This window comes from Rhinopithecus bieti, unplaced genomic scaffold, assembly GCF_001698545.2.
Source record: "Rhinopithecus bieti isolate Rb0 unplaced genomic scaffold, ASM169854v2 scaffold_1530, whole genome shotgun sequence".
NCBI classification, from domain to species: domain Eukaryota; kingdom Metazoa; phylum Chordata; class Mammalia; order Primates; family Cercopithecidae; genus Rhinopithecus; species Rhinopithecus bieti.
In genome coordinates, this window is record NW_016803808.1 from 1,398,627 (window position 1) to 1,412,627 (window position 14,001).

A 14,001-nucleotide genomic window follows, 5' to 3' on the forward strand; every position below is an offset into this window, starting at 1 on the left:
TATAGATATTGGTGAAGGGGCTGGAGTAGTGGGGTATAGATATTGGTGGAGGGGCTGTAATAGTGGGGTATAGATATTGGTGGAGGGGCTGGAGTAGTGGGGTGTAGATATTGGTGGAGGGGCTGGAGTAGTGGGATGTAGGTGTTGGTGGAGGGGCTATAATAGTGGGGTGTAGCTATTGATGGAAGGGCTGGAGTAGTAGGGTGTAGGTGTTGATGGAGGGGCTGTAATAGTGGGGTGTAGATATTGGTAGAGGGGCTGGAGTAGTGGGGTGTAGGTGTTGATGGAGGGGCTGTAATAGTGAGGTGTAGATATTGGTAGAGGGGCTGGAGTAGTGGGGTGTAGGTGTTGATGGAGGGGTTGTAATGGGGTATAAATATTGGTGAAGGGGCTGGAGTAGTGGGGTATAGATATTGGTGCAGGGGGTTGTGGTAGTGGGATATAGATATTGGTAGAGGGGCTGGAGTAGTGGGGTATAGATATTGGTAGAGAGGCTGGAGTAGTGGGGTGTAGATATTGGTGGAGGGGTCTAGGGGTGTAGAGAAGGAGTGGGAGCGCTGTAGGAGGGTGTAATACCAAGTGGAGGGTTGTAGTACTGGGGGTGGAGATACGGCCTGGTAGGGCTGTAGGGAATAGATAGATAACAGGTAGGAGGACTGTAGTAGTCGGGGGTGTGAGTGAAGGAGGTCAGGAGCCACATCCGCAGCAGGGGTGCAGAAGAGCAGCCCTGTTGGCTTGGGTGCCTGAGAGGGCCTCATGGACGTTTCCCAGACTTTCTTAAAGGCAGAAGAGCGGCTGCTGCAGGTGGAGGGATAGGGACCACAGGTGTTCGCTGTTCTAAAAAAGGTTGATAATGAAAGAGGAAAGCCAGGTGGGAAGGGTTCCTAGGGTGAGAGGGGCTCGAGCCTGTTTCCGGGCCCCAGGGAAGGAACTGGAAGCTCAAGGTTGATGAGAAGGAAAATGGGGGGCTGTGAGCTGTAGAGACCCTGTGCCCCTTTGTCCTCGGGATGATGGGCCCAGCCAGGAGTCAAGCCTCTGCCCCTGGCTCACTGAGGGAATTGTCAGCGAATTGATAGAAATTCAGCATGTGCTTGTTTGCATTCCCCTTTCTTTGGGAACTTTCAGCTCTTTGGTAATCATTGCTTACAATCTGAAGCCTGGCACCCCACATCAGTGCTCATATACTCCAGGTTCTAGCTTAGAAGGCATGTGGGCAGGGTTTGTACCATTGGTGCCACAGGAGCCCTGGCCGGGCACCCACAGAGCATCACTGGAATCGCTTGGGGCTTCTTAGAATTCCAGCCTCCCCAAGGCCTGCGAAGCCAGAGTCTTAGTGTGTAGGAGCTCCAGGCAATAGCAGGCAGTCAAGCCTGAGCAGCACTGCCCTGGAGCAGAGGTCCTCCAAGTGCGGCCCCTGGGCCAGCTGCACCAGCAGCACCGGAATTGTTAGAAACGCACAGCCCCAACCTCCACACCTCACCTGCAGGGTTGTGGCTCTTCAGCTGGGGTGCATCAGCATCACCTGCATGGCTTGTTAGACCACACCTGTTGGACTCCCCCAAGAGTTTCTGATTCCACAGGCCTGGGGTAGGGCCCAGGGTTTTGCATTTCCTGTTCCTAGTCATGCTGGCCTTGCTGGTCGGGAGCCACACTGAGAACCGCTGCCCCAAGGACAGCCTTGGTCCAGTGCTTCCGACTCTCGCCCTTGGTGAGATGGAGACTTTGCGTGCCCCAGGTCCTGCGGAGGTCAGAGCTACTTCCTAAGCCTGGATTCTTGGAGGTAATGCCTTTGAAAAAGTACTTTCATTTCTGGTTGATGGCTTCAGCAAACGTTTTACCATCATCCGGTTTTAGAAGTAGTTTTGGGTGCCTGAGTCCTGGGTTCTCCAGTGCTGCCCTCCGGCTTCCAGAACCGGCCTTCAGTGGGTGTCCGCGCGGTTGTTGGTGGCCCACTGACGTGTCCAAGCTCTTTGTTTATTCTAGTGGAGAAGGGGGCAGAGGGCCCAGTTTTCTCTCCACTTAGAGCCTGAAAGATCAGAGCTGTTGACTGCCACAGCAGCGGCATTAAGAGCGGAAACCAGGTCAGCGATTTTCTTCCTTGTTCTGGTGTGAAAGTTGCCAATGTGTTTTTGCCAGCTGGTTGGTTTTCATCTTTCAGTTTGTGTTAAACACTTCGGATCAGCATGGGCTCCCCTGTCCTTTTAATTAAACAATCAGCGACTCTGCTGCCAGGGGCGGGCTGGGTGCAACTGTTCAGGAGGGCCCTCTGAGAGTGCATAGACGGGAGTGTGTGCATCATGCATGTGTGTATGATAGACTTCAAGGCAATACTGTGGCCCAGGGGATCTGTTCACTTACACCAAAAATGAAAGTGGCCTAGATGATTGTATTGGTCAGTTCCTGCACTGCTGTAAAGAAATGTCTGAGACTGGGTAATTTTTTTTTTTAAATGATTAATAGACCATTTATTTAGGCAGGAATACATATAGTCATCATTGCCAGACTTAACATGAGAGCTGAAATGTTCGATCCAATTTTCCTTTCCGGATAAGTTTTTCTTTCCTATCCCTGTCAGTTTTGATAATACAATACAGGAAGATGAGGGGCCCGATTCCAAACAGAGCTCCCATGAGTGAGTTTTTAGGAGTGGGTCTGAAATTAGGATAGACATTTGTTGTTCTTGCATAGGTCCAACGAAGCAAGGCAGGATTTTCGATGAGCCCTCGGCGGTTGGGATCGTTGTACTGAAGCAGGTACTCTCGTTTCAGCCGGGCTCTTATGGCCAACCGCTCGGCTTGCGCCCGCCGGGTTTCCGGAGATGTGTCATATTCAGCTGGGTCGAGGGTCTCGGGCAGAGCGGCCAGGGGCGACGACTTATAGTTTGAGAATGACATCTTGGCAACCCAGGGCACAACTGCTGAGACTGGGTAACATATATATATAGAGAGAGAGAGAGAGAGAGAGGTTTAATTGACTCGTGGTTCCACAAGCTGTAGAGGAAGCATGGCAGCATCTGCTCTGCTTGGCTTCTGGGGAGGCCTCAGGAAGCTTCCAGTCATGGCGAAAGGTGAAGGGGGAGCCAGCACTTCACATGGCCGCGGGCAGGGGCAAGAATGAGGCGGGAGGTGCCACACACTTTTAAACTCACTTGCTACACAGTACCAAGGGGCATGGTGCTAAACCAGTCATGAGAACTTCACCACCGTGACCGAGGCCCCAGCTCCGACACTGGGGATTACAATTCGACATGAGGTTTGAGCGGGGACACAGACCCAAACCACATCAGTGAGTTTCCTCTTTAGAGTTCCCTGGTGTGTACCTGATGGGCTGCTCTGTGTCAAAGGGAATAGGAGGGCTTTTTGATGGAGACAGCACCTAGGATGGCAGCAGGTGCCCAGCCCCAGCTTAGCTTAGCCTGGCCTGGCAGGTGTAAACCATCTTGCCCTGTGACAGCAGGAGTTTAAGTCCAGCTGTCTTTAATAGTGAGCTGATAGGAAGAGCTCTGGCTTCACAGTTCTAGCCAACTCTGCTGCTAATAGTTGCGTGATTTGGAGGCAACGTGGAGCACTCAAGCCTCTGTTGCCATACCTGCAAAATGGGGGTCACGACACTTATTTCTCAGAGTAATTGTATGGGTTAAATGGGATGAAATGGCCCTGTGTCGTTTGATGGTTTATTCAGGCTGTTTTACTCAATACCTTGTGCTTCTCAAAAATACTTTCTGCCTGGATACCCGTTCTTTCATATAAGCAGCCTTTAGAAAGAACAGAACCTGCCAGGCATACTCCTGCCCCAGGACCTTTGTGTTAGAGTCCCCTTGGCCCAGAGGGCACTTCCCCCAGGTCCTCACGTGGCTCTCTGCCCACCTCCTTTGCAGTCTGCTCCAAGGCCACCTTATAACGAGGCCTGTTTGACAGTGTTTGAAAGAGTCCCCATCCCACAAATGATCATGGCGTCTTTATTTGTGATACCCGTAGTATCCCCCAAACTGGAAACGACATCCTTATTTGTGATACCCGTAGTATCCCCCAAACTGGAAACGACATCTTTATTTGTGATACCCGTAGTATCCCCAAACTGGAAACGACATCTTTATTTGTGATACCCATAGTATCCCCCAAACTGGAAACAACATCTTTATTTGTGATACCCATAGTATCCCCCAAACTGGAAATGACTCAAACGTCCATCAACAGGTGTCTGGCTAGATAGCAATGGAGCCATATGATGGAACAGTGCTGGCCAAGAAAAAGAAGTGAACTACTGGTATATGCAACTACGTGAATGAATTGCAAAGTCATTATGCTCAGTCCCAAAATCATTATGCAGGAAGCCAGATGAAAAAGCATACACGCTGGATGATTCCAGATACCGTATCTAAAATTCCAGAAAATGCAGTGTTCTGTGGCAAAGAAGCAGATCGGGGTTGCCAGAGACTTGGGAGTAAGGAGCTGGAGTTGCAAAAGGAGCACAAGGAAACATCCTCTCGGGGTGAGAGGATACTTTGGCAGTCTGGATTTTGGTGATAGCTTCATAGGAGTATCCGTGTATCATGGCATATCAAGTCGTACTTTAAATGCATGTGGTTTACTGTCTATCCATGACACTTCACTAAAGCTGCTTAAAACTTTTCAAAAGCCATTTGTTCAAAGTGTTGGTGCCCAGTAGAACTGTTTGCATTGATGGGAATGCTGTATATCTGCCTTACTAACAAGTCTCTAGCCACATGTGACTGTTGCATTTGATATGTGGCTAGTGCAACTGAGGAACTCCATTTTTAACTTCCTTTAAGTTTAATCAATTTAAATGTGAAGAGGGGCATGTAGCTAGTGTCTATCCTGTGGGACATCACAGGTCTAAAGCCCACTTTCCCCTCTTTAACGCCTGCCTCACACACATGTCCTAGGCCGTGCACTCTTGTTCCTGGAAGTGGCTGGAAGCTTCCAGCACTGGAAGGCTGGTTCACACTTGCATATCCTTGTTAATGCTGCAGTCACTGCTAAGAATGCCCTTAACTGATACAGTGAGGTGTGAGGCCTTTCTGCAGCTGCCCACCCTTAGACAAGGTGTTGCCTGGCCTGTGCAGGTGAATAGGTGGTTTGCTTTCTTTGAGGCCGTGCTTTTTACTGTTTAACTCTATGACTGAGCAGCATTTGCTCGAGTTAAAAACTCCCCACATCTCAAAGCGTCTTTTCTACCTCTCGGGTTTCTCATAAACCGGGCATATTCAGATAAGTGACATGACGCAGGCAAGCCTCAGGTAAGATCCTTTGGCCATGTTTTATATTACATGGTGATAGAATGGCCTTTTAAAGGAAAAGCTGATTGTCCTCGAAAAGAGTCGGACTCTGTTAAGGGTTTTGGAGGTGAGCCCTGGGAAGACCTGTTATTTTTTAGACCCATGAGGCTAGAACGGGAAAGATTCTGCCCAGTGACCTTTGGCTGCTCCTTAAAAATAGCTATAAGGTAAGAATCCTGTCTAGCTTCAGGCTTCTAGATGGATCCTTTTGGGCAAGATCATTTGGCAAAGCAGAATGACTCACTGCCTAAGTCAAAGAGAAGGCAGCACTGCAGCTCCCTGGGGTGGGGCTGCACCTCCACACTTCGGCTGGATCAGCGCCTGTTGGTCAGCGGCCAGAGAACAGAGAGGGTGGCCTGTGAACTGGGAGATGGGGGAAAGTGGGAAGTGACAGAGCTAGAGGCAATGAGTTTTAAGATCCCCACCACCACCATCCCCCACCCCACCAAAAAAAAAAATATATTAGGAAGGACATTGTGAAGAGATGACTGTTTGACTGGCTCTGTTCCCCTCTCTGTGCCTTCTGGCCTATCTTTGTTTGCTCATCAGCTGTGACATTAGCATAATGATTTTGTTCTTTATGTCTTATAGCCCTGTTTACTGCCTGTCCCACTGACTAAATCATTTTATTTCTACTGGTGAGATCACAGACCTTTGACTACTTACTCACCTTGTCAGACGTATCCAAGTGAACTCCAGGGAAAAACTAAGACAGGAATGGGGCTGCGGGGGGATGGGGAAAGGGAGGATTGTTATTTGAAAGATTGCCTGGGCTGGGTGTGGTGGCTCATGCCTATAATCTCAGCACTTTAGGGGGCTGAGGTGAATAGATTGCTTGAGCCCAGAAGTTTGAGACCAGCTTTGGCAACATGGCGAGACCCCGTCTCTACAAAAAAATAAAAATAAAAAAATTAGCCAGGCATGGTGTCTCATGCCTGTGGTCCCAGCTACTCGGGAGGCAGAGGTGGGAGGATCACTGGAGCCTCACTGCGTTCCATCCTGGGCGAGAGAGACCCCGTCTCCAAAAAAAAAAAAAAAAATTGCCTGCTTGTTGGTCCAAAGTTAATAGCAGTGATTAAGATTAACAATTTGTATTCAGGTTGCACTCGATGTTTTAAAAAGCCATTTTACATAGTATATTTGTTAAAAGTGAGTCAAAACATGAGAAAGCCCCATGCTTTCTCGGTGCTAAGGAAAATATTCTGGTTGGGTTACCCAGGGATAATGTAATTCTTCCCATAGAGCATGAAAATGTCATTACTCATAAATTGAGACTGGAGCTGCCTGAGCACAAGGGATGTGTAATCATCTTCTGGCTGTGGTTTTCATCTCTCTTGGCCAGAACTCGAGGATGGCTCATTCGGCTGTGGACCTGAGGCTGCCAGACACATGGAGGAAGCCCAGAGCCTGCCCGACACTCAGGCTGCAGGGCACATCTGCCGAGAAGGGCGTCCGGCTCCCATGCACTTGTTCTCTGGCCCAGACAGAGACCAGAGTGGTGGCCGTGTCCTGGGAAATTCTCCCTGAGCCACGAGGCGTGTGTGCTGTGTGGGTTGCATACACCGAGCGTGGAAAGGCAGAGGCAAACAGGCTGATGTCCAGGAGTCTGGAAGCTTTATTAGTGAAGCCATTGATGGGGATTCTATTGATATTTGTGAGATTTTCTTTAAAAAGTAAACACCTTTGGTGAGGCATATTTTACATGTTATAAAAATTGCCCATTTCAAGTGTACACATCAGTGATTTCCAGTAACTTTACCAAGTGGTGCAACCGTCACCTTAAATCTGTTTTAGGACATTTTCTTCTCCCCTTAAGGGCCCTCATGTTCTTGTACAGTTAATCCCATCTTCCCCTCCACTCCAGGCAACCATTGATCTACTTTTCTGTCTCTATTATAATAATTTATTTTCTGATTAGAAAAGTAATAGTTTCCTAATTTTGATAATTTAAATAATTCCAAAGAGAAAAACTGTGAATGAAGCCAGAATCCCCCTCATTGACCTGGCACCAGGCTTCTTTCTCTCCAGCTGCTGCTTTCTGCTGACTCCTTGACTGCCGCGGCTGGCAGGGTCCACAGCAGCACTGTGACCACCCTCCACGCCGTTCCTTTTGCCCAACCTACCCCTGCCCCCACCTCACAATGCCCCATCTTTTGAAGGTCTGTCTCACATCCGCTGCTAAACAGAGATTTCCCTGGTATCCAGGCTAGAAATAATGTTCTCTTCATGGAAGTTGCATGGCATCTCATTCCTGGCTCTCAGAGTTTTCACTTGGTAGTTTACTTACCCAAACATGTGGCGTGTCTCCCCTGTTCACCCACGGGGAGAGGCTCTATGAGGACTGAGGTCCTCGCTTGCTTGTTTTTGCTTCGTAACTCATCCGTACACCCCCCCTCTCCTGCCACTACTCCGGCCACATGTGGCTCCCTTATAGTGGTCATCAGAGCTGTCCTTGGAGCCTGGCCAACATGGTGAAACTCCGTCTCTACTAATAATACAAAAATTAGCTGGGCAGGGTGGCATGTGCCTGTAATCCCAGCTACTCGGGAGGCTGAGGCAAGGAATCACTTGAACCCGGGAGGCGGAGGTTGCAGTGAGCCAAGATCGTGCTACTGCACTCCCGCCTGGGCAACAGAGTGAAACTGTGTCTTTAAAAAAAAAAAAAAAAAAAAAAAAAAAGCTGTAGTTAGTTGTTGAGTGTCTCATTGCCCCCCAGGCTGTGGGCCTCGTGCCCAGCATCCAGAGGTCACTGCTGAAATGAACGAAGACCAAAAGCAAGCTGGCCAAGTGGGTCTGCATGTCCTTGCAGTGTTCACTCTTCTCCACTTGAATGTTTTGCTGTAGGTCCCAAGGCATAGTTGACCTCTTTTCACCCTAATCTATTATCAGCACCTAAGTTCTTACTGGAATTAAATAATGAATAATCTCAAAATAGATGGATAAACCACATTATGATGAATTTCTTTTTCTCTGCTGCAGAGAAGCTTGTTTTTCCCACTCACTCATATGTACACTCTCCCTTCAAAAACCTAAGATTCTCTTTAGAAATACGAATTTTAACTTGTAGGCACTTTAACTTTCTTCCCCCCAACCACCTTATCCCTGGATGGTTCTGGTGCCGTTGACTCAGGCTCCCCCCGCCTGCCTGCCTGCCAGCAACTCTAATCCTCCCCTATAGGCTGCCACCTTTTTTGCACGTGCCTTGTTCTAGATGGCACGGGTTGGCTCCCAGCCAGGCGGGGTTCAGGACCAAACTGACCTGTGCCGGTGACTCTTGATTGTGGTTTTGTGTGATCGTGTAGCTGAGTGGGCAGTGAGCACTGGGACAGTTACCCTTCCTTCTTCCCAAGACCAGGCCAGCTGGCCTGACCACCTAAAACCTAAGTCACTGTTTTCTCACCTTTCGTTCATCAATGAGGAGCCATTGGTATCTGTACAGTGTAAAATATGCTACTATGTGGTATTCTTAGAATTTTACATTCGTGGTGTGTATGTATATAATTCTTCCTCTGAAGGGGCAGGTATCGTGTTTCATTTACCTTTGTAAAATTTTTTTTTTTTTTCTGAGACAGTCTCACTCTGTCACCTAGGCTGGAGTGCAGTGGTGCCCTCTCGGCTCACTGCAACCTCTGCCTCCTGGGTTCAAGCGATTCTCCTGCCTCAGCCTCCCAAGTAGCTAGGATTACAGGCACGTGCCACCTCGCCTGGCTCATTTTTGTATTTTTAGTAGAGATGGGGTTTTGCCATATTGGTCAGGCTGGTCTCAAACTCCTGACCTCAGGTGATCTGCCTGCCTCGGCCTCCCAAAGTGCTGGAATTACCAATATGAGCCACCACACCCAGCCTCCTTTGTAAATTTACCTACTGTTGCTGTCTGCAAAATAGGTGCTCAATAAACACACTTGAGTGAATGAATTCACACATGCATTTGCTGTATTATGTTTGGTTTAAAGGTGTTAATAGAACTAACATTTTATCTGAAGCCCCTGTAGATTCTGTCTTTTATGTGTTCGATGCTCAGGAAAATATTTTAGTATACTGATTTCTTCCATCAATATTTTTCAAGCCTCTGTTCTATGCCAAGCCCCGTGCTGAGAGCTCTGGGAAACATAAAATATAATAAAGGTGGATACCACCCTTTAGAACTTAGGGTGTGAGATCACTAAGATGAATGCAGGGAAGAGCCTGCCAAGTGCCTTAAAACATTTAGAAAAGGGGCTGGGCGCAGTGGCTCATACCTGTAATCACAGCTCTTTGGGAGGCCGAGGCAGGTGGATCACCTGAGGTCAGGAGTTTGAGACCAGCCTGATCAACGTGATGAAACCCCGTCTCTACTAAAAATACAAAAAGTTGCCAGGCATGGTGGTGGGTGCTTGTAATCCCAGCAACTCAGGAGTCTGAGGCGGGAGGATCACTTGAACCTGGGAAGTGGAGGTTGCAGTGAGCCGAGATCTCACCACGGCACTCCAGACTGGGTGAGACTCCATCTCAAAAAAAAAAAAAAAAAAAAAAAAAAAAAAAAGAAAATATTGGAGGATTTGGGGGAGGGGGAGGGATCACATTCTGCTGGGGTTGCTTAGTAGAGAAGGTGACATTTGAGTAACTTCTGATGGATGAGAAGGCTTTGAACACAGCAGGGATAGGGAAGACGTTTCCGTCGAATAGAACAAATTGAGCACATGCATAGAATCAGGGAAGGAGAGAGTTCAGTTTGGAGAAAGATGAAGATGAAACGTGGCAAATAAGGATGGATTATGGAGAGTGTGAAAGGCAGGAATAAGTAGTTTAGTCTTTATTAGGGGCACAACCCCAGAGAAGCTTGCCAGAGCTCTGAAGGAGGGATTGGGGCAGGCAGAGGCTAGGAGGCGGTGGCAGGGAGCAGGGGATGCCATAGCCTTAGTTCCGAGAAGGAGCAGTGAGGCCCAGCTGAGGCAGTGGATGTGAGAATGGCATGGAGGGGATGTTGGAGGACGGGTCTGCGTATGTAGGGTTAAGACCTGGAATTTGTTGAGAAGCGTGCCGCACGGCTGGGTGGCAGCAGCGGGGTCAGAGATGACTCTTGGGTATCGAGCAAGTGAGGAGGGTGGGAGGGAGGACTTTGTAGGAAGGAAGAGCGTTGGAGGAAACAGAGCTGGCTCCATTCTTGGGTACTTGGGACTGTCTGCAAGTGTCCTTGCAAGTAGAGGGAAATGTGGCCCCTGGAGGCAGGGACTGTGACGGAGTTGCATTCCTCACTCACCTGTCTGGCTGCCAAGGCTGACAATGACAGTGGAAATCTAGGTGTGCTTGCTGTTGTAGGTTACTCATCAGCATGGCCTTCTGTTTGTCCTTGTTCCATCCGGTCGTCCCGGAAGGAACGTCTTCTTAAACTGTGCTTTTCAGGATTTAAAAATTTAATGCTTGAGGCTGATCTTAGCAAGTCATAGCTGATAACATTGTACCTTGGAGGAAGGCCAGGTACATGACAAATGTTGAGTTGTTTAATCCTAAGGCAGAAGTTCCCCAAAAAGGTTATTTCTGAAATGACAATCATTAATTGATCATTTATTTGGCAGAATTGGCTGTGGATGCAGATGTTATTACACACCTTACCAGTGTTTTCCAAGTACATTTCTATTTCTAATGGAAAATTTAGGCCAGGCACGGTAGCTTGTGCCTGTAATCTCAGCACTTTGGGAGGCCGAGGAGGGCGAATCTCATAAGTCCAGGAGTTCAAGACTAGCCTGAGCAACACAGTGAAACCCTGTCTACAAAAAATACACACAAAAAATTAGCCAAGCCTGGTGGCCCGTGCCTATAGGCCCAGCTACTCAGGAGGCTAACATGGGAGGATCCCCTGAGCTCAGGAAGTTGAGGCTGAAGTGCCCTCCAACCTGGGTGCCACAGTGAGACCATGTTTCAAAAAAAGAAAAAAAAGTGTAGTACACTGAATAGTGTATAAAAATCGGATCCCATATTGCCTTATAAGTGGTGCCATTTTATCTTCCTATTTAAGGTAATTATACTAGAAATAAAGCTTTCCTTTGCTCAATGGTATGAATGAATACACAAGGCCCCAAGTCCCTCCTCTTGGCCTTCTCCTTCTCTGGGCCTGTAATCTAGGAGCCCAGAGTGTCACAGAAGCCACAGGGGCCCAGCAGTGGGAACTGGCCATTGGATTGATTCAGGGGAGTGCTCCAAGCCTGGGAAGTGTGAAAGTGGGTTTCGAGCTCATTTTCCACTTGAGGGAGGGAATCTTTTCAGGCTCAGGGCTCTGGGTCTGTACCTGAAGGCTCTTCCTTACTGAAGCTTTGCATCTCGAGTTGAGTCGCATTTGAACTGCCGTCATGGAGACTTGCTTGCTACTCATGTGCCTGTTGGTTAGGAGGCTTCCCTTCCACCCAGTTTAATCCATGCCGACAGTGTGTGTCCCCACTCTCCTGCCTTCTTGCTTCAGGGAGAAGAATGGGGGTACCAAGGCTCTTGGCCTTCCTGTTCCCATTTATCTCCTTTCCCTAGCAACATGCCGCAACACACACCCTCACTCACACACCCACCCACACCCCCCCCCACAATCACACACCTCCTCACAATCACACCCTCACTCTCACAGTCACACCCTCACACTCACATGCCCCCCACACAATCACACCCACTCATATCCACACTCATACAACCACTCTGAACACACAACACATGCAATCACTCCCAATCACATCCACACTCAATACACACACTCTCACAACCACACTCACACCCCATTCATTCACCCACTCACATCCACACACTCTCAACCACACTCAACACACACCCCATGCATTCACACCCGTATCCATGCTCACCCTTACACCCTCACAATCACACCCCCCCACACACATCCACACTCACATAGTCACTCACATCTTCACTCAGTCACACCCTCACACACACCCTCACAGTCACATTCACAGTCACCAACTCACATCCACACACCCTCATACAGTGCAGTCACTCCCAACTCACATCCACACACACACCCTCAAACACATGCTCCCTTACACACGCATTCATTCACTCACACACCCTCGTGCATTCACTCATGCTCAAGACACAGTCACACACTTACACATCCACTCACATGCCCACAATCACACACCCCCACACTCACATCCACACAATCACATCCACGCACAATCACACCCACCCACATCCATACACAATCACATTCACACACATCCTCACATCCTCCCACAATCACACCCTCATAAACCCACACACACTCATACACAATCACATTCACACACATCCACACTCACACAATCACTCACATCCACACACAGTCACATCCTCACCCACACACACCCATACACAATCATTCACACGCTCACATCTGCACTCACACACTCACATCCTCACACAATCATACCCTCAAACAGTCACTTAACATGCTCCCTCACATACCTACACGATCACTCATACCCACATTCACTCACACAGACCCTCATGTGCATTCACTCTTGTACTCAAGACACAGACACTTACACCCTACACACCCACACACACTCTCAGTCGTACACACTCATTGACACACACTCTCCCTCTCCAGCACACACACATTTCTTTTATCATTCGCACCCAGCATTCGCTCGTGTGCCTTTGCAATAGACAGAAGACTTTGCCTTTTTTCCCCGTTTGGAGCTTGCTGTGGAGACTGGGGCCTGGGGCCCAGAGTGCCAACCCCAGTACAGCCCAACTTATGGGTGGAGCCGTGATTGAGAGTCAGAAGTGGGGGTTTCCTTTTATCCCAGGCTTTTGACGTAATTCTCTCTTGACTGTTTTGAAATATTTTTTCTTCACTACAATGATTGTTTCTTTACAAACTTTATAGCATAAGAATATAAGATGGTTACTGTGAAAAATATACAGACCTAGACTTTTCATTCGTCCTCTATTCGTTTGTAAGATGAAATTGTTCCAAAGAATGTGTGACTGAATAAGGCACAGTACCTGCACCAGCCGGGTTTTAGGTGGAGGCGAATCGTTATCGAATGTTCTCTCTAATGTCCTTGCTGTCCTTACTTTAGATTCACAAGGAAGCTGAATAAGAATCTCCTTTTTGTTTTTGTTTTTTAGATTCAGAATATGAACAACATAATCTCCTTCCCTTTGGACAGTTTGCTGAAGGGGGACCTGAAAGGAGTGAAAGGGGTATGACATTGACACTGTGACACCGGGGGCAGCTTTTAGACATATAGAGTCACGGTAACTTGGCCTGCCGGGCAGCAGCCACGCCAGTACATTCTCATGGGGACGACAGGATGGCTCTTTTGTCTCCGCTTCCTCTGATTTGCCATCTTGGGACCACCTTTCAGCCAGAACGGTGGTGACTTTTGGCCTTTCTGGCTATCCTGTTGGTGCAACAGACTTGATGAGGGGAGGTGACTGGGAAGGGAAAGAAAACTGCTATTTTGGAAACAGTGAAGAGTTTTGGTCCCTCCAGGGAGGAGGGAAACCTGTGGGAGAAGTTGGGCTTTCTAACTGGCACGTTGCCCATTTACCACTGGGAAAGGATCCTAGCAAGTGTGTATTTTCCTGCTGGGAAGGTCGCAGTCTTCAGGCATGAGCTGACTTCGTCTCTCTGTCCTTCAGAGGATGTTGGCTGTTTAGGACATGCCTAGCCGCCATAAGCACACAGGCCGGGAGCTGTTTAAGGGGGCAGCAGACAGGGCTGGAGTGGCGTTTGC

General features: G+C 48.5%; 2 protein-coding genes across 3 annotated transcripts in view; one reads left to right on the top strand and one right to left on the bottom strand.

The window, feature by feature from the left end:
• ASAP2 (ArfGAP with SH3 domain, ankyrin repeat and PH domain 2) overlaps nt 1-14,001 on the top strand; it is a 203,735-nt gene that overhangs the window by 98,421 nt on the left and 91,313 nt on the right. For both annotated transcript variants that reach the window (XM_017853630.1, XM_017853639.1), the window contains exon 4: nt 13,391-13,465. In XM_017853630.1, coding sequence (XP_017709119.1) covers nt 13,391-13,465 — 75 coding nt within the window. The remainder of the gene's footprint in view (nt 1-13,390; nt 13,466-14,001) is intronic.
• On the bottom strand, nt 2,449-2,913 carry LOC108516239 (NADH dehydrogenase [ubiquinone] 1 beta subcomplex subunit 4-like). The gene has a single exon (XM_017853618.1). The coding sequence runs from the start codon at nt 2,892-2,894 to the stop codon at nt 2,505-2,507; it is 390 nt and encodes a 129-aa protein (XP_017709107.1). The 5' UTR covers nt 2,895-2,913; the 3' UTR covers nt 2,449-2,504.